This window comes from Oncorhynchus mykiss, chromosome 16 (genome assembly GCF_013265735.2).
Source record: "Oncorhynchus mykiss isolate Arlee chromosome 16, USDA_OmykA_1.1, whole genome shotgun sequence".
Classification (NCBI taxonomy): Eukaryota; Metazoa; Chordata; class Actinopteri; order Salmoniformes; family Salmonidae; genus Oncorhynchus; species Oncorhynchus mykiss.
Genome location: NC_048580.1, coordinates 65,695,977 through 65,714,835, shown reverse-complemented (window position 1 = coordinate 65,714,835; position 18,859 = coordinate 65,695,977). Strand labels below are relative to the sequence as shown.

Genomic DNA, 18,859 nt, shown 5'->3' with positions numbered 1-18,859 from the left:
CAGTAGAAACCACATTTATTTAAGCAAGTCAGCCATATCAGCCTTGGTTTTTTTTAAAGGCAGTAAATGAGGCTGAATGAACTGCCAGACAAGGCTCCGCTGAAAGCCAGGTGTAGAGGTGTAGCGGATTCACTCCCTGGTGCTGAAAAGAAGCTCTGCTGTTGGGACAGCTTTATGTAGCCCCTAACAGTTTGTGGGCACCGTTTGTCACCGTTATAGTGCAATTAATGTATGCTGGCATGCATCTAAAAAAAATGGATGAGTTTGCCCCACCAAGATTTACATGCTAAAATCTCCACTGCACACACACAAACACACACCCACCGGGTACAGGCAATATTCCAGTCTCAGATTGCTAAGAAATAATGGTTATCTTCCCTTTCATACAGGACAGAAGGTAAAGTGTTCCTCTGGGGTTCTGGCACATTGTCTGAGGGGCGTGTCTCCTATCTCAATGTCCGCTCCAGTGAGATCCATCCAGGAGTGGCTGATCCTGTGCAGTTCCCAGACAGACATTATGAAGGCAGTAGAGAGAAAGAGGAAATACGAGTTCTGAGGCGAAGGGCCCACGTGTCTTTCTTGTCCCAATGAACCTGTAGTTGAGTTCCTAGTCTATAGAGAAACACTGAACCTCTGGTGGTGTTACTAGGTGTCTATAGAGAAACACTGAACCTGCAGTGGTGTTACTATGTGTCTATAGAGAAACACTGAACCTGCAGTGGTGTTACTAGGTGTCTATAGAGAAACACTGACCCTCTGGTGGTGTTACTAATTGTCTATAGAGAAACACTGAACCTGTAGTGGTGTTACTAGTTGTCTATAGAGAAACACTGAACCTGCAGTGGTGTTACTAGTTGTCTATAGAGAAACACTGAACCTGTAGTGGTGTTACTAGTTGTCTATAGAGAAACACTGAACCTCTGGTGGTGTTACTAGTTGTCTATAGAGAAACACTGAACCTCTGGTGGTGTTACTAGTTGTCTATAGAGAAACACTGAACCTCTGGTGGTGTTACTAGTTGTCTATAGAGAAACACTGAACCTGTAGTGGTGTTACTAATTGTCTATAGAGAAACACTGAACCTGCAGTGGTGTTACTAGTTGTCTATAGAGAAACACTGAACCTGTAGTGGTGTTACTAGTTGTCTATAGAGAAACACTGAACCTGTAGTGGTGTTACTAATTGTCTATAGAGAAACACTGAACCTGTAGTGGTGTTACTAGTTGTCTATAGAGAAACACTGAACCTGTAGTGGTGTTACTAGTTGTCTATAGAGAAACACTGAACCTGCAGTGGTGTTACTAGTTGTCTATAGAGAAACACTGAACCTGTAGTGGTGTTACTAGTTGTCTATAGAGAAACACTGAACCTGTAGTGGTGTTACTAATTGTCTATAGAGAAACACTGAACCTGTAGTGGTGTTACTAGTTGTCTATAGAGAAACACTGAACCTGTAGTGGTGTTACTAATTGTCTATAGAGAAACACTGAACCTGTAGTGGTGTTACTAGTTGTCTATAGAGAAACACTGAACCTGCAGTGGTGTTACTAGTTGTCTATAGAGAAACACTGAACCTGTAGTGGTGTTACTAATTGTCTATAGAGAAACACTGAACCTCTGGTGGTGTTACTAATTGTCTATAGAGAAACACTGAACCTGCAGTGGTGTTACTAGTTGTCTATAGAGAAACACTGAACCTGTAGTGGTGTTACTAATTGTCTATAGAGAAACACTGAACCTCTGGTGGTGTTACTAGTTGTCTATAGAGAAACACTGAACCTCTGGTGGTGTTACTAGTTGTCTATAGAGAAACACTAAACCTATAGTGGTGTTACTAATTGTCTATAGAGAAACACTGAACCTGTAGTGGTGTTACTAGTTGTCTATAGAGAAACACTGAACCTGTAGTGGTGTTACTAGTTGTCTATAGAGAAACACTGAACCTCTGGTGGTGTTACTAGTTGTCTATAGAGAAACACTAAACCTATAGTGGTGTTACTAATTGTCTATAGAGAAACACTGAACCTGTAGTGGTGTTACTAGTTGTCTATAGAGCAACACTAAACCTGTAGTGGTGTTACTAGTTGTCTATAGAGAAACACTATACCTGTAGTGGTGTTACTAGTTGTCTATAGAGAAACACTGAAACTCCACTGGTTTAGAGTGCTGGTGAGACCATATGGAGAACCTGTAGTTTTGGTGCCTTGTTACAAGTTGTTCCTTGCAACTGTGACAGCCCATATCAGGTTCTTCTGAAGTCTGCACTTGTTCACTTCCTCCTCCCAAGTTTTCAAAAGCATTGGATTGGTCATTGGTATGTGGTAGACAGTGCTTCAACCTGGGTCATCAGTCAGTCAATTCACCAAAACGGTCTTATCCCACTGAGCTAAGGCCTTGGCATTAGTTTGAGGAGCTAATGAAAAGTCAAGCCTTCACATCTCAGGGAAGGTTACACATTACATGTGTGAAAGGGGCAGAAAAGCTAGACTGAAGGTTCTGTCAAGGGTTCCATCCATTGGCCACAAGGGGGAGTATAAGAACCATGTTAAAAAATACACTGCCATACTCAGAGAGTAGTCAAATCAAATCAATAATTATTTTATAGTCAGGTCCAATAGCACAGTTCTGACAGGAGAAGGAAAATGTTAAAATGTACAATAGAAGAAGATGATTTCCCTTCCAGGTAATAGGCCATTTATAGTATTGATTGAACCTATTTTTGTGATTTAAAATCATGTGATGTCTTCTTGATACTAACTAGGCTATGTGTTCTGGTTTATGAGCATGTGCAACAAATGGAATTTCAACAAATTATACAAAACATAGGCCTATAGGCAAAGGTACAGTCAAACTTCATCAGGTAGCCTTAAGCAAATAGAAGTGATAGCTCTGCCATCTTGTTCAAGTAGGGGAGAGTGAACTAAGGTGAGCCATTTTCTACATTCAGTATCAGTACATCAAGGGGAATATATACTGAGCAAACATAACATGTAAAGTGTTGGTCCCATGTTTCATTCAAAAAAATGTTGTGTACAGATTTGTTTACATCCCTGTTAGTGAGCATTTCTCCTTTTCCAAGATTATCCATCCACCTGACAGGTGTGGCAGGTGGATGGGGACAATAAAAGGCCACTCTAAAATGTGCAGTTTTGTCACACAACACAATGCCACAGACGTCTCAAGTTTGAGGGAGCGTGCAATTGTCATGCTCACTTCAGGAACTTCCACCAAAGTTGTTGCCAGATAATTTAATGTTCATTCCTCTACCATAAGCTGTCTCCAGTGTTGTTTTAGAGAATTTGGCAGTACGTCCAACTGGCCTCACAACTGCAGACCACGTGTAACCACGCCAGCCCAGGACCTCCACATCCAGCTTCTTCATCTGTGGGATCGTCTGAGATCAGCCACCTGGACAGCTGATGAAACTGAGGAGTATTTCTGTCTGTAATAGAGCCCTTTTGTGGGGAAAAACTCATTCTGATTGGCTGGGCCTGGTTCCCCAGCAGCTGGGCCTGGCTTCCAAGTGGGTGGCCCTATTCCCTCCCAGGCACACCCATGGCTGAGCCCCTTCCCAGTCATGTGAAATCCATAGATTAGGGCCTAATGAATTTATTTTGATTGACTGATTTCCTTATATGAACTGTAACTCAGTGAAATCATTGAAATTGTTGCATGTTGCGTTTATATTTTTGTTCAGTATAGTATTATTTCCAACAAAGATATATACATACAGTACCAAATAAACGTTTGGACACATCTACTCATTCAAGGGCTTTTACTTATTTGTACTATTTTTTACATTGTAGAATAATGGTGAAGACATCAAAACTATGAAATAACACATATGGAATCATGTAGTAACCAAGAAAGTGTTAATCAAATCAAAATAGATTCTTCAAAGTAGCCATCCTTTGCCTTGATGACAGCTTTGCACACGCTTGGCATTCTCTCAACCAACTTCATGAGGTAGTCACCTGGAATGCTTTTCCAACAGTCTTGAAGGAGTTCCCACATATGCTGAGCACTTGTTGGCTGCTTTTCCTTCACTCTGCCGTCCAACTCATCCCAAACCATCTCAATTGGGTTGAGGTCGGGTGATTGTGGAGGCCAGGTCATCTAATGCAGCACTCCATCACTCTCCTTCTTGGTCAAATAGCCCTTACACCGCCTGGAGGTGTGTTTTGGGTCATTGTACTGTTGAAAAACAAATGATAGTCCCACTAAGCTCAAACCAGATGGGATGGGGTATCGCTGCACAATGCTGTGATAGCCATGCTGGTTAAGTGTGCCTTGAATTCTAAATAAATCACAGACAGTGTCACCAGCAAAGCACCACCACACCATCACACCTACTCCATGCTTCATGGTGAGAACCACACATGCGGAGACCATCCTTTCACCTACTCCGCGTCTCACAAAGACACAGCGGTTGGAAACAAAAATGTTAAATTTGGACTCATCAGACTAAAGGACAGATTTACACCGGTCTAATGTCCATTGTCCGTGTTTTTTGGCCCAAGCAAGTCTCTTCTTCTTATTGGTGTATTTAGTAGTGGATTCCTTGCAGCAATTCGACCATGAACAGTTGATGTTGAGGTGTGTCTCTTACTTGAACTCTTTGAACCATTTATTAGGGCTGCAACTTGAGGTGCATTTAATTGCCGATTTCTGAAGCTGGTAACTCTAATGAACTTATCCTCTGCAGCAGAGGTAACTGTGGGTCTTCCATTCCTGTGACGGTCCTCATGAGAGCCAGTTTCATCATAGCGCTTGATGGTTTTTGCATCTGCACCTGAAGAAACTTTCAAAGTTCAATATTGACTGATCATGTCTTAAAGTAATGATGGTCTGTCGTTTCTCTTTGCTTGTTTGAGCTGTTCTTTGCCATAATATGGACTTGGTCTTTTACCAAATAGGACTATCTTCTATATACCACCCCTACCTTGTCACAACACAACTAATTGGCTCAAATGCATTAAGAAGGAATGAAACTCCACAAATGAACTTTAACAAGGCATACCTGTTAATTAAAAATGCATTCCATGTGACTACCTCATGAAGATGGTTGAGAGAATACCAAGAGTGTGCAAAGCTGTCATCAAGGCAAAGGGTGGCTACTTTGAAGAATCTCAAATCTAAAATGTATTTTGATCTGTTTAACACTTGTTAATACTACATTATTTCATAGTTTTGATGTCTACACTATTATTCTGCAACGTAGAAAATAGTAAAAATAAAGAAAAACACTTGAATGAATAGGTGGCTTGAAACTTTTGACTGGTACTGTATGTTTCAGGATGTAGAGTATCCCTGGAAATAATCAGAATTCATGTTAACATGACAGTTTTGACAACATAGCTTGTCAAAAAAAGTGGTCTCTTGGCACGTCTTAGGGGTTAAGTTGAGCCACGGGACAGGATAAGTTGAGCCACGGGACAGGATAAGTTGAGCCACGGGACGGGATAAGTTGAGCCACGGGACGGGATAAGTTAAGCCACGGGACGGTATAAGTTAAGCCACGGGACAGGATAAGTTGAGCCACGGGACGGGATAAGTTGAGCCACGGGACGGGATAAGTTGAGCCACGGGACGGGATAAGTTGAGCCACGGGACGGGATAAGTTAAGCCACGGGACGGGATAAGTTGAGCCACGGGACGGGATAAGTTGAGCCACGGGACGGGATAAGTTGAGCCACGGGACGGGATAAGTTGAGCCACGGGACGGGATAAGTTGAGCCACGGGACGGGATAAGTTGAGCCGCCTACAAATTTCAGTATGGAATGAAATATTACCTCTACCTTTTTAAAACCATTTCTTCATTTCCCAAACAGAATTCAACACAATCACAATAGCTTTTTTGTCTTTTAATCATTTTATCAATCTTTGAACACAGGCTTAGCACCTAACAAACACGTTGTACACCTAACAAACACTTTAAACATAGTCCAGGCCCTGTTCTTACCTCATATCCCAGCAACAATGGGAGGAAAACACTTAAATCTGCTTAACTTGCCATTTGCTCAACTTACCCCATGGCATTGGTTCAACTTACCTCACTGCAAACATTTGGACTATTTTATCACAAACAGCTGCAAGGATGCCCTTTCACACTAGGTTTAGGATCTCATATTGAAGCTTATAGAGACCCCAACAGATGTATAGAACAATCTTAAAAGTATCTACTTTGGTTTACATACAACCATCATGGAACTCTAACAATCAATTTATTTGATCATTAAAAATGTTTTACCTAACTTGCTTACCACTTTTTCCATGTGTTTTCTTCCTTCACAGACTCCATGAAATGATAACCTCTTTGTAAATATTTGGTTAAATTATACATTTTGTGTATGGTTTCCTAGAAATAAGGGCCGCTCAACTTACCCCACTCTCCCACAGGCCTATTAGATTGCTAATTGGGGGACCCTGTGTTGAAGCCAACGTGACTCCATCTGGGCACTTCCCCATTTTGGAAGCAATAAAAATGCATGTATTATTGTCTACATTTGTTTAGCCACATTTATTCTATTAATTTATTCTATTTTATATATTCTGTGAGCTAAACATAAAATATATATATAAAGATATATATAAAAACATTTCCATTAAAGTATAATTTTTTGAGATTACTATTGTTACTCTCCCCACTACAACAACAAAAATACTTGAATGCATGGCCTTTGGTTCTTGAAACATTTAAATACTGTAGGACTCCATTCCTTTGGAGGACTGCTCCTACTGGGGAGTGCCAATATGGCCGACCAGTGATTTCAAAGCTTCCCAATGACCAACACATGGCATCAGAAATCCAGTGTATACAGTATATACAGTACATCATTGCTGTTTTCTGAATTGACTGATGGTGACTCAACTCAACTCTGCCTTGATATAAGAGAACGGAGTTGAGCGTTCCTCAGCTGGCGTTCCTTGAGTATAGCCACGGGAAGTAGGGGTGCTGAGGATGCTGCAGCGCCTCCTGAAAAATCAGAATAATACCAACAACAAAAAAACAATGGCTTTTTTTCACAACAGTAGTGCTCTGGGCCTTTTCTAGCCACTGTATCTGGGCAAACACATTTTTCCAGCGATATTAAACAAGATTCTGTTAATATGTCAAATGATGAAGAATTGCATAAAATGTTTATAAAATTAATAAAAATATTGGACCTGCAAATACAATGACTCCCTATATATTCAAAAGTATGTGGACACCCATTCAAATTAAAAGATTCAGCTATTTCAGCCACACACGTTGCTGACAGGTGTATAAAATCGAGCACACAGCCATGCAATCTCCATAGACAAACATTGGCAGTAGAATGGCCTTACTGAAGAGCTCAATGACTTTCAATGTGGCACCTTTCCAAAAAGTCAGTTTGTCAAATTTCTTCTCTGCTAGAGCTGCCACGGTCAACTGTAAGTGCTGCTATTGTGAAGTGGAAACATCTAGGAGCAACAGAATGTGACCGCCGAGTGCTGAAGCGCGTAGCTTGTTACAAACTGCCTCTGGAAGCAACGTCAGCACAATAACTGTTCGTTGGGAGCTTCATGAAATGGCTTTCCATGGCCGAGCAGCTGCACACAAGCCTAAGATCACCATGCGCAATGCCAAGTGTTGGTTGGAGTGGTGTAAAGCTTGCCGCCATCGGACTCTGGAGCAGTGGAAACACGTTCTCTGGAGGGATTAATCGCGCTTCACCATCTGGCAGTCCGACGGACTAATCTGGGTTTGGCGGATGCCAGGTAAACGCTACCTGCCCCAATGCATAGTGCCAACTATAAAGTTTGGTGAAGGATGAATAATGGTCTGGGGCTGTTTTTCATGGTTCGGGCCCCTTAGTAAGGGAAATCTTAATGATACAGCATACAATAACATTCTAGACGATTCTGTGCTTCCAACTTTGTGGCAACAGTTTGGGGAAGGCCCTTTCCTGTTTTAGCATGACAATGCCCCCGTGCGCAGAAAGAGATCCATACAGAAATGGTTTGTCGAGATCAGTGTGGAAGAACTTGACTGGCCTGCACAGAGCCCTCACCTCAACCCCATCGAAAACCTTTGGGTGGAATTGGAGGTGGGGGGGGGGGGGGGGGGGGGGGGGGGGCAACTACATATTAATGCCCATGATTTTGGAATTAAATGTTTGATGAGTAGGTGTCCACATACTTTTGGTCATGTAGTGAAGATTCATGCAATGTTTTTACTATAAAGGAGATCTTTCCACCGCTACTCTTGTCCACAATGGACTGTGAACGCACAACCTTCTGGCCCAGAGCCCTTTCAGAACTCCTGCATTGGCATGTAATGAATAACCACTTCTAAAACAGCATATCTAAGGCTCTGGTCTGTCCAAGAAATGATTGTAAATGGTAGGCATGTTCTCTGCTATCCACTTCATGTTTTAAGTATTATTTTGGCTATAGGGGATTATTTTTTCAAGCCTTCAGGGAGGGTTTAGGTGAAATATATTTTGCTGAAGGGAGGGCCATCCATTTTCATTTCAGAGAGGCCAGATTTTCTCCATGTTTGACCAATAATGTTTATTTATATTATGTGGTTGCATGAAATAGCAAATGTGAATTCAACAATTCCATCTTTGTGGCTCTCTGATGAAACAGTAACATCCATTATTGTATTTAAGCGTAGCCAACCTGTACTTTATGGCTTAGTAGTGTGTTGAATAGATTCCACGATCCGGACCGGACATGAGCTAATGCTCGGCTCGTTCTCGAAAACAGTGTGTAATCCTATGCAAATTTTAATCTACGCCCATGGTGACGTATAGCACCGCCCACCCGGCGAAATGGCGTGAGTGTGTGTGTGCGTGGGTGTATTCCTTACGCCTCGATCACACATACAATGTTTTGCGCAAAATGGTAGGCAGCATGATCAGGATATGTATGCAACAAAAGTTCAACATTCACCTTCTGCTTCCATTTCTGTCAAGCCTCTTTGCATAATTCCAATGTATGAACCACATAGAACGCAATGCAAAGCGATTCAGCAAGGCAAACGGTCAGCCAGCTGGTTCTGGGGCTCTGTTGACAAACACAAACAGACCCCAAGGACAGCAACACAATTACAACCAACCAAAAAAAAGCATAGCCTTTCTATTAAGAAGTGCCATAGGCAGACCGGCTCTCAAGAAAAGACAGGCCATGTGCCCACTGCCCACAAAATGAGCTGGAAACTGAGCTGCACTTTCTAACCTCCTGCCAAATGTATGACTATAAAAGGCACATATTTCCCACCAAGAATAATAAAATAAAATAAAGTTTAAAAATGGTCACATCCGCCAAATCAAATAGGCGTAGACCTTACCGTGATATGCTTACTTACAAGCACCTTAACAATGCAGTTTTAAGAAAAATCTGAGTTAAAATGAAAGAGTAACAATAAAACAACAATAATGAGGCTATATACAGGGGGTACAGGTTCAAACACAAATACAATTTGAACAAACTCCTGTATCTGTTAGGTGAAATGAGACCGTGTGTAATCACAACAACAAGAAAAGTTCAACCAGTGTATCAGAAGCACCAACCACTAATAATATAATATTTTCAACATTGTTATTATCTTGAACATTTTTTTGTGAGTAGACCTGTTTATTCTGCCTGCCGGCTGTGAGACCACGGTGTTATGCCGTCGCCGTTCGCAAAGATTGATACATGTTAATGTCTGATTATTTTTGTCTTTGTTTCGTTTAATTCGCTTTGCTGGTTTTTGTTTTTTCACTTGCTTTCCAAGCAAATAATACCCCTTTGAATTGAATTGACTTGATATTCTAGCCAAAACAGAGAGCGTGTGAACAAGCCCAGAAACCACCAGTATGAATAGATCTCGGACCAGTTCAACCTGCCTAAATCCTACGCTGAGCCATTGGAGGAAGAACGAAAATCCGATTTTAGATCAGCGTCTAGGCGCAACTTTAACCAACACACCCAAACAAAGAGTTTTACCCCGTCGCTGCGAGCCCGCCCCTGTCCCTGCCCACCTCTGCTAAGCCAGTCTACTATTGGTCAGAATTTTGAAATACGCCCCATCGATAGGCTGTCTGTCTTGTCAAAGACTGTTGTCTTATTCGCCACTGGGATAAGCGCTCGGATACTCGGGTTCTACTATTCATTTTTATTTTAACGTTTACGTTTGTATGTTGTTGTAAAATTGATGAAGTCAGGACTTAACGCATGAAGGTATGTGAATGTAGGACACTAATATTACCATATGATCGCAGCTTCTTTCATGATTTTTAATTGTGTGTGCGTGATTTGAGCAAGTGAGCGTAGCTGCCTGGCTCGCTACAGTACTGGACTGTCCTGCCAAGTATCCCGCTGGAATAATAGGAAGGGAAACTTTGTAACCACTAGCTTGGTTGATATCTAAACGAGGATTGTAATATTCAGAACTTCCAGATGGTAGAATAAGATTGTATCTGCTCTATGAATTGCGTTTCTATCTGTAATGTTCTACATATTTAACCACTGAGTACAACCCTGATTTGTTGATCATCTAGTAGCCTAGAATTGTGAATGCGCATTAGCCTAATAGGAACCCTAGACACTCTTTAAATAGCATACAAAATAGGTACACCTACCTCACCTTGTCTCTCCAATACACAATAACTAGTCTAAACAGAGAGACTGGCAGGTGGAACAAGTGTTATCCCACCTGACAATAATTAACTCATCTTTTTGTTTTTTGTCCACCTACACTACAACAACCATGTCTCAGGTGACTAAGACTAGCATGACCAGTGAGTCTTTTTCCTCTGAAGGAGTTAGCTAGAAGTGACCATGGCGCTGTCACACAACTACAATAAACACTGTTAACTATTACAAGAGGATTCTGCTTCATTTGAGACAATGGCTCCAGGAGACAGGACTGCAGGATATGTGTTGATGTAGCTGGTGTCCCACTGAGCTGTCTTCCTCTGGTCTGATACTCACCTGTGCTTTAAATCCACTTTTGTAGCAAATTTGGGGATTTTAAATGTTTTACCTAAATAGGACTCAAACCTTGTGCATGTCAGTCCAACACACAGCAAGCCCAGAATGAGGACAGGGTGTGATAGGTTGCTGGTGTTGAACCCAGGTCGTCAACGTGCCACGAAACACAAACACACACATACTGGCTGTTGAGATATCAGAGTGAAGTCAGATATCTCATCTACTCATTAAAGGAGAGTTTATGCTCAATAAGCCAACAGTTCAACCACAACAGTGTTATTAACAGTTAACTACAGTGTGTGTTTGTGTTTGGGTGCATTGGTGTGTGTGCGTGTTGGGGTAGTGTTGGTGTAGTAAACCAACCGCACACATTAACACTCAGTTATTTGGTTGTGAGTGAGGGGTCAACCACATAATGCATTGAGGTCTGTGTGAAGGAGAAAATGTTCTGGAACAGTGATGCAATACATGTAAATATAGGCTAGGCTACTCAGGCAAACACAAGACTTTGTCGAGGGGTAGTGTTTACTCATAGGAGATAAGGCAATGATACAGACACAGACAGATATTAATCTACAGTGGATGCTGTAGTTAGTAGAAACAAATATGGAGAGAGAGACAGAGAGCGATAGACAGAGAGAGAGAGAGAGAGAGAGACAGAGAGAGATGCACAGAGAGAGACAGAGAGAGATGCACAGAGAGAGACAGAGAGAGAGACAGACAGAGAGAGAGAGGGAGAGAGAGAGAGAGAGAGATACACAGAGAGATACAGAGAGAGATACACAGAGAGAGACAGAGAGAGATACACAGAGAGATACACAGAGAGAGACAGAGAGAGACAGAGAGAGAAAGAGACAGAGAGAGACAGACAGAGAGGGACATACAGAGAGAGAGAGAGAGAGAGAGAGAGAGAGAGAGGGAGGAAAGCAATAGACGAAGGACAGGAATTGTCTGTGGTCTTTGTCCACGTAGTTCCCATGGCAGCCAGGGCTGTGGTCTGTGTCCACGTAGTTCCCATGGCAGTCAAGACTGTGGTCTGTGATACATCACAGAGAGGGAGACCTGCCTGGGACATGCTGAGTAAAAGGAAGAGGAGAAACCACAAAGGGAGAGAGAAAGAGAGAGTATATAGACATAACATGACATATGCAATGTCTTGATTCTTTTGGAACTTCTGTGAGAACTTCTTATTTCACCTTTGTTTATTATCTATTTCGCTTGCTTTGTTAATGTTTCCCATGCCAATAAAGCCCTTAAATTGAAATTGAATTGAAAGAGAGAGAGAGAGAGACACTGATTGTACTGTTGTTGGTCAGTTTTGATTCTGGTAGTGGGAGTGTGTATGTTGTCCCTGGCTGACTGTGGCCCCCACTGGTCCAACAGAAGAACTGGGCCTCTCCTGTCTGTCAGATCTCTTTGAGCTGTAGTCTTCTCTTCCTCCTCCTGACCATGTCAACAGACCGACACAGCCGGTCTCGGGGTCTGAATGGACAGTAAGAGAACACAACCAAACCTCTCTCTCAATTCAATTCAAGGGCTTTATTGGCATGGGAAACATGTGTTAAGATCTGTATTTGATCATGTATATGTTTTTGCTCTTTATTTTTTGTTATAGAGCCAAAAAGATTGGAGAATTGGTTTACCCATACATCTCCATTTTGGATAGATAATTCTTCTTGTTGTTGTTTGTTTAGTGTTTTCCAATTTTCCCAGAAGTGGTTAGAGTCTATGGATTCTTCAATTGCATTGAGCTGATTTCTGACGTGCTGTTCCTTCTTTTTCCGTAGTTTTCTGTATTGTTTTAGTGATTCACCATAGTGAAGGCGTAGACTCAGGTTTTCCAGGTCTCTATGTTTTTGAATGGGCAGGTTTCTCAATTTCTTTCTTAGATTTTTGCATTCTTCATCAAACCATTTGTCATTGTTGTTAATTTTCTTCGGTTTTCTATTTGAGATTTTTAAATTTGATAGGGAAGCTGAGAGGACAAATATACTGTTAAGATTTTCTACTGCCAAGTTTACACCTTCACTATTACAGTGGAACGTTTTACCCAGGAAATTGTCTAAAAGGGATTGAATTTGTTGTTGCCTAATTGTTTTTTGGTAGGTTTCCAAACTGCATTCCTTCCATCTATAGCATTTCTTAATGTTACTCAGTTACTTTGGCTTTGATGCCTCATGATTGAGTTGTGCCAAAGCAAGTGAAATAGATAATAAACAAAAGTGAAATAAACAATAAAAAATGTACAGTAAACATTACACTCACTAAAGTTTAGGACTAACTCTGCATGGTCAGATCTGGACGACTGCCACTTCAGATCCATCTCAGTCTGGCATCGTCAGTCTCTCTCTCTCCTCTCTCTCTCTCTCTCTCTCTCTCTCACTGTCTCGCTCTCTCTTCCTCTCTCTCTCTCTCTCCTTCTCTCTCTCTCTCTCTCTCTCTCTCTCTCTCAAACTCTTTCTCTCCCTCTGTCTCTCTCTCTCCCCTCCTCTCTCTCTCTCTCTCTCTCTCTCTGTCTCTCTCTCTCTCTCTCTCTCTCTCTCTCTCTCTCTCTCTCTCTCTCAATTCAATTCAAGGGGCTTTATTGGCATATGAAACGTGCTAACATTGCCATAGCAAGTGAAATAGATAATATACAAAAGTGAAATAAACAATAAAATGAACAGTAGATATTACACTCACAGAAGTTCCAAAAGAGTAAAGACATTACAAATGTCATATTATGTCTACATACAGTGTTGTAAAGATGTGCAAATGGTTAATGTACAAAAGGGAAAATAAATAAACATAAATATGGGTTGTATTTACAATGGTGTTTGTTCTTTACTGGTTGACCTTTTCTTGTGGCAACAGGTCACAAATCTCCCTGCTGTGATGGCACACTGTGGTATTTCACGCAGTAGATATGGGAGTTTATCAAATTCTTTGTTGGTCTGTGTAATCTGAGGGAAATATGTGTCTCTAATATGGTCATACATTGGGCAGGAGGTTAGGAATAGCTGCTCAGTTTCAACCTCACTTTGTGGGCAGTGAGCACATAGCCTGTCTTCTCTTGAGAGCCAGGTCTGCCTATGGCGGCCGTTCTCAATGGCAAGGTTATGCTCACTGAGTCTGTACATAGTCAAAGCTTTCCTTAAGTTTGGGTCATTCACACTGGTCAGGTATTCTGCCACTGTGCAGTCTCTGTTTAGGGCCAAATAGCATCTCTCTCAGTCAGACTCAGTGACTTAACATGCAGATATGCTAATGACTTCCTGTTTATATCCTGGCACTACCCTGCCAGCCCACAGAGGGACCTCTGCCTTCGCTGTCACCCTACAGGAATGTGTGTGTGTGTGCGCACGCGCATGTGTGTGTGTGTGCATGTTTGTGTGCGTCTCTAACACTATCCCCCTTTCAGAACGGGAGCTATGAATTTAAAAAGCTAAAAATGCCATTCTTACCGAACTAGAGTGGTTTTTATTGCTGTGATAGTGTAGTGACATGTTATGTCTTTATAGACAGATGTTAGTAATCCTGCCTTTCTCCAATCTCTAAACTCTGACAATAATCCATCCATCCCCCTCTTCTCTCTGTCTGTCTGTCTGTGTGTGTGTGTGTGTGTGTGTCTGTGTCTGTGTCTGTGTCTGTGTGTGTGTGTGTGTGCGTGTGCGTGTGCGTGCGTGTGCGTGTGTGTGTGTGTGTTTAGGGGGTGATGATGAATATGGAGACTCTGAGCAGGCCGGAGCTCCTGAAGCTCCTCAGCATCCTGGAGGGAGAACTGGAGGCACAAGACACAGTTATACACACCCTCAGAGTGAGTACACCCTACACACTGACACCCTACACACTGACACCCTACACACTGATACCCTACACACTGACACCCTACACACTGACACCCTACACACTGACACCCTACACACTGACACCCTACACACTGACACACTATACACTGACACACTACACACTGACACCCTACATACTGACACCCTACACACTGACACCCTACACACTGACACCCTACACACTACACACTGACACCCTACACACTACACCCTACACACTAACACACTACACACTGACACCCTACACACTGACACCCTACACACTGACACCCTACACACTAACACACTACAAACTAACATCCTAAACACTCACACCCTACATAATACACACTCAAAGGACACGGTCACACCTTCAGGGTGAGTACACACTACACACTAACACCCTACCCGACACACCCTCAAAATGACATCGCACACTAACATCCTACACAAACCGTTAGAGTGAATATACACAATATAAAATAGTACACACTGACACCCCAATGCTCTAAACCTTGCTCTCATGTTCTTCCAATGCCCAGGGTGTCCATGTCTGAGTCCTCTTCTGTTTCTCATAATACACTAGACTTTACGGGACCACTAGCTTGTAAACTGTACAGAAGATGCGTTATATAACTCCTTTCCAGTAAGGAGTAGAAATGTGATTGTTATCCCAGCTCTTCGGGAAACAACAGGAAAGTGAGGAAACAGACCTGTAATTGTAAAGACAATGGCAGAGCATGTTATTCCCACGGAGAGATGCCATTGTGGCTCGGCTCCCAAAACCCGTCTGCAGTCGCCGATTCACTCTGTTTGTCTGTGGTGTCGGCATATTTTATTCCCACTTTATTTCCTGATGAGAAAAAGGCTCTTCTTGGCTATTGACTCTACCCCATGTAGAATCCAATAGCTCAGTAAACCTCTATTGTTTCCACACCTGTGACTGTGTCAATATGTTCACAAATCCATGCATGGCTGTTAGTCATCAGGCCGAGCTGAAGTCCCTCACCCATCCAGAACCCTGCCGCTGGCCACATCGCACACACACACTTAAACTCACATAACATGCCATTTAGCAGATGCTTTTATCCAAAGCGACTTACAGTCACGCGTGCATACATATTACATACGGTGGTCCCGGGAATGGAACCCACGAGTGCCATGCTGTACCAATTGAGATACAGAGGACTCAGATAGGAGATATTGAAGAGAGGGAGTGGTGTTAGCTCCAGGTGCAGTGTTAGTCACTACTTCCTCTACTAGTAACTCACTAGAGCACTAGGATGGACTTTACACCATAATAGTACTGTGTAGGGTGTAGCTGAGACCCTGGGCTGAATTAATAATACGCTTGTGTTATATGTAACTCTTTGCCTGTTTTTTAAAAAGTATTATTTAATCCTGATTGTTCTGAGAAAGCTGTGTTCAGGCACAGGGCCACGCCCTATGAGAGAGAGAGAGGGAGAGAGAGAGAGAGAGAGAGAGTGAGACAGAGAGAGAGAGACAGAGGGAGAGAGAGAGAGAGAGAGAGAGAGAGAGAGAAAGAGAGAGAGAGACAGAGGGAGAGAGACAGAGAGAGTGAGACAGAGAGAGAGAGAAAGAGAGAGAGAGAGAGAGAGAGAGAGAGAGAGAGAGAAAGAGAGAGAGAGACAGAGAGAGAGAGAAAGAGAGAGTGAGACAGAGAGAGACAGAGAGAGCGAGAGAGAGAGAGAGAGAGAGAGAGAAAGAGAGAGAGAGACAGAGAGAGAGAGAGAGAGAGAAAGAGAGAGTGAGACAGAGAGAGAGAGACAGAGAGAGAGAGAGAGAGAGAGAGAAAGAGAGAGAGAGACAGAGGGAGAGAGACAGAGAGAGTGAGACAGAGAGAGAGAGACAGAGAGAGAGAGAAAGAGAGAGAGAGAAAGAGAGAGAGAGACAGAGGGAGAGAGACAGAGAGAGAGAGAGAGAGAGACAGAGAGAGAGAAAAAGAGAGAGAGAAAAAGAGAGAGAGAGACAGAGAGAAAGAGAGAGAGAGACAGAGAGAGAGAAAGAGAGAAAGAGAGAGAGACTGACGATGCCAGACTGAGATGGATCTGAAGTGGCAGTCGTCCAGATCTGACCGTGCAGAGTTAGTCCTAATCCCAAAACACTTTCAAACACCCTCTTTCTCTGTCTCAGTCGCTGTCTCTCCCTCTCTTCTCTTCATGTCTTGGCCTGGTCATACAGATATACTCATGGGGAGTCTCTTCAGATCTCTGATCTCTTGCCCTCAAAAGACCCCCTTCCACCCAGACACACATAAACACACACATGCGTGTGTGGCGCATACACACACACACACACACACACACACACACACACACACACACACACACACACACACACACACACACACTTCCATTTAGAGGTCCCCTGTGGCGGTGTGAGCTCTGTGTGTTTACAGTAAGTGGACATCCAGTGTTGTAAGCCCAATCACTTGTGTCCCCTTGCCATTGTTGCTACTATAGGTCCTTCCATTGACTTGACCATGTTAGGCCTGTCTGCTCTGTGTATGGCTGCTCTGTGTCTGGGAGGCTGAGATACCAGAGGGAGATGCCAGTCTTCTCTGCCGAGTGTCCAGCTCCATGTCTGGGCATGAGTGGAATGCCTAGGCCTGCTCTCCGGCTGTGGTCTGACTTGGCTGGGGCTATATCTCTCTGGCTGTGGTCTGACTTGGCTGGGGCTATATCTCTCTGGCTGTGGTCTGACTTGGCTGGGGCTATATCTCTCCGGCTGTGGTCTGACTTGGCTGGGGCTATATCTCTCTGGCTGTGGTCTGACTTGACTGGGGCTATATCTCTCCGGCTGTGGTCTGACTTGGCTGGGGCTATATCTCTCTGGCTGTGGTCTGACTTGACTGGGGCTATATCTCTCCGGCTGTGGTCTGACTTGGCTGGGGCTAAACATTACACTAACAATTGTTCCAAGGGAATAGAGACACTTCAAATGTCACATTATGTCTATATACAGGGTTGTAGTAATGTTGTGCAAATACTTAAAGTAAAAAAGGGAAAATAAATCAACATAAATATGGGTTGTATTTACAATGGTGTTTGTTCTTCACTGGTTGACCTTTTCTCGTGGCAACAGGTCACAAATCTCCCTGCTGTGATGGCACACTGTGGTATTTCACCCAGTAGATATGGGAGTTTATCAAAATTGGGTTTGTTTTCTAATTCTTTGTGGGTCTGTGTAATCTGAGGGAAATATGTGTCTCTAATATGGTCATACATTTGGCAGGAGGTTAGGAAGTGCAGCTCAGTTTCCACCTCATTTTGTGGACAGTGGGAACATAGCCTGTCTTCTCTTGAGAGCCAGGTCTCCTATCTCCTTCTTTCTCTCTCTCTTTCTCTCCTTCTCTTAGTTCTTCACCCCCGTTGAATGTTTTCTCTTTCAAGAGCTCTTGGGATGCCAGTGCGTTGCTGGGGACAACCCGATTCACTCTCTGTATTATTGTTAACACTTTCATGGCCCAGATAAATCAGCTTAACGTACTCCTACTCTAACAAACACAGATAGGGGGGTCAAAGACAAGGGAACCTCATGACACAGACGACTTTGATGTGACGTGATATTGTTTTAATTTAATTCCAAAATGAATCCAATACATCTTCAGGTGATTGTGAAATAGCCAATGGTATTTGGTATGAGTGAATACCACTAGAGGGGACCTTCCTATGAATATAACGTATCAGGTACAACTACATTCCTGCACCTGTATGTTATCTCCACCTGTCTATTGTCTATGTCAAGGTGTGTCTCCTAAGTGAATGTACTGCCTTTCTAACAGACTGAACTAACAGAGAGGTGGAGACAGTGACCAGGGGCGTAGGAGCGACTCTGACATTGGGGGGCGGGGACACATTTTGCTTCAAGGGGGGGGTGGGGTGTCCAGGAGCATGCCCCCAGATTTATTTTTGTAAATAAAAAATAACAGGTTTTAAATGCTTGAGAAAAGGATACAGACAACTCTTAACTTACATATGGGCAAATTTACAAGACTAAGGAAGTCCTTACAGAAGTGCACTTGCTCTGATACAGTCTAATCAGTCTTAGAGCCATGGTCATTTATACTGTACTGAAACCAGTG

General features: G+C 42.8%; 1 protein-coding gene across 1 annotated transcript in view; it reads left to right on the top strand.

Annotated features, from left to right (window-relative positions):
- Positions 1 to 10,057: 10,057 nt before the first annotated feature.
- Positions 10,058 to 18,859, top strand: part of cttnbp2nlb (CTTNBP2 N-terminal like b) — a 44,499-nt gene continuing 35,697 nt past the window's right edge. The window contains exons 1-2 of the mRNA XM_036947562.1: positions 10,058 to 10,195; positions 14,637 to 14,744. Of these exons, the coding sequence (XP_036803457.1) occupies positions 10,190 to 10,195; positions 14,637 to 14,744 (114 nt within the window). The 5' untranslated portion in view covers positions 10,058 to 10,189. The remainder of the gene's footprint in view (positions 10,196 to 14,636; positions 14,745 to 18,859) is intronic.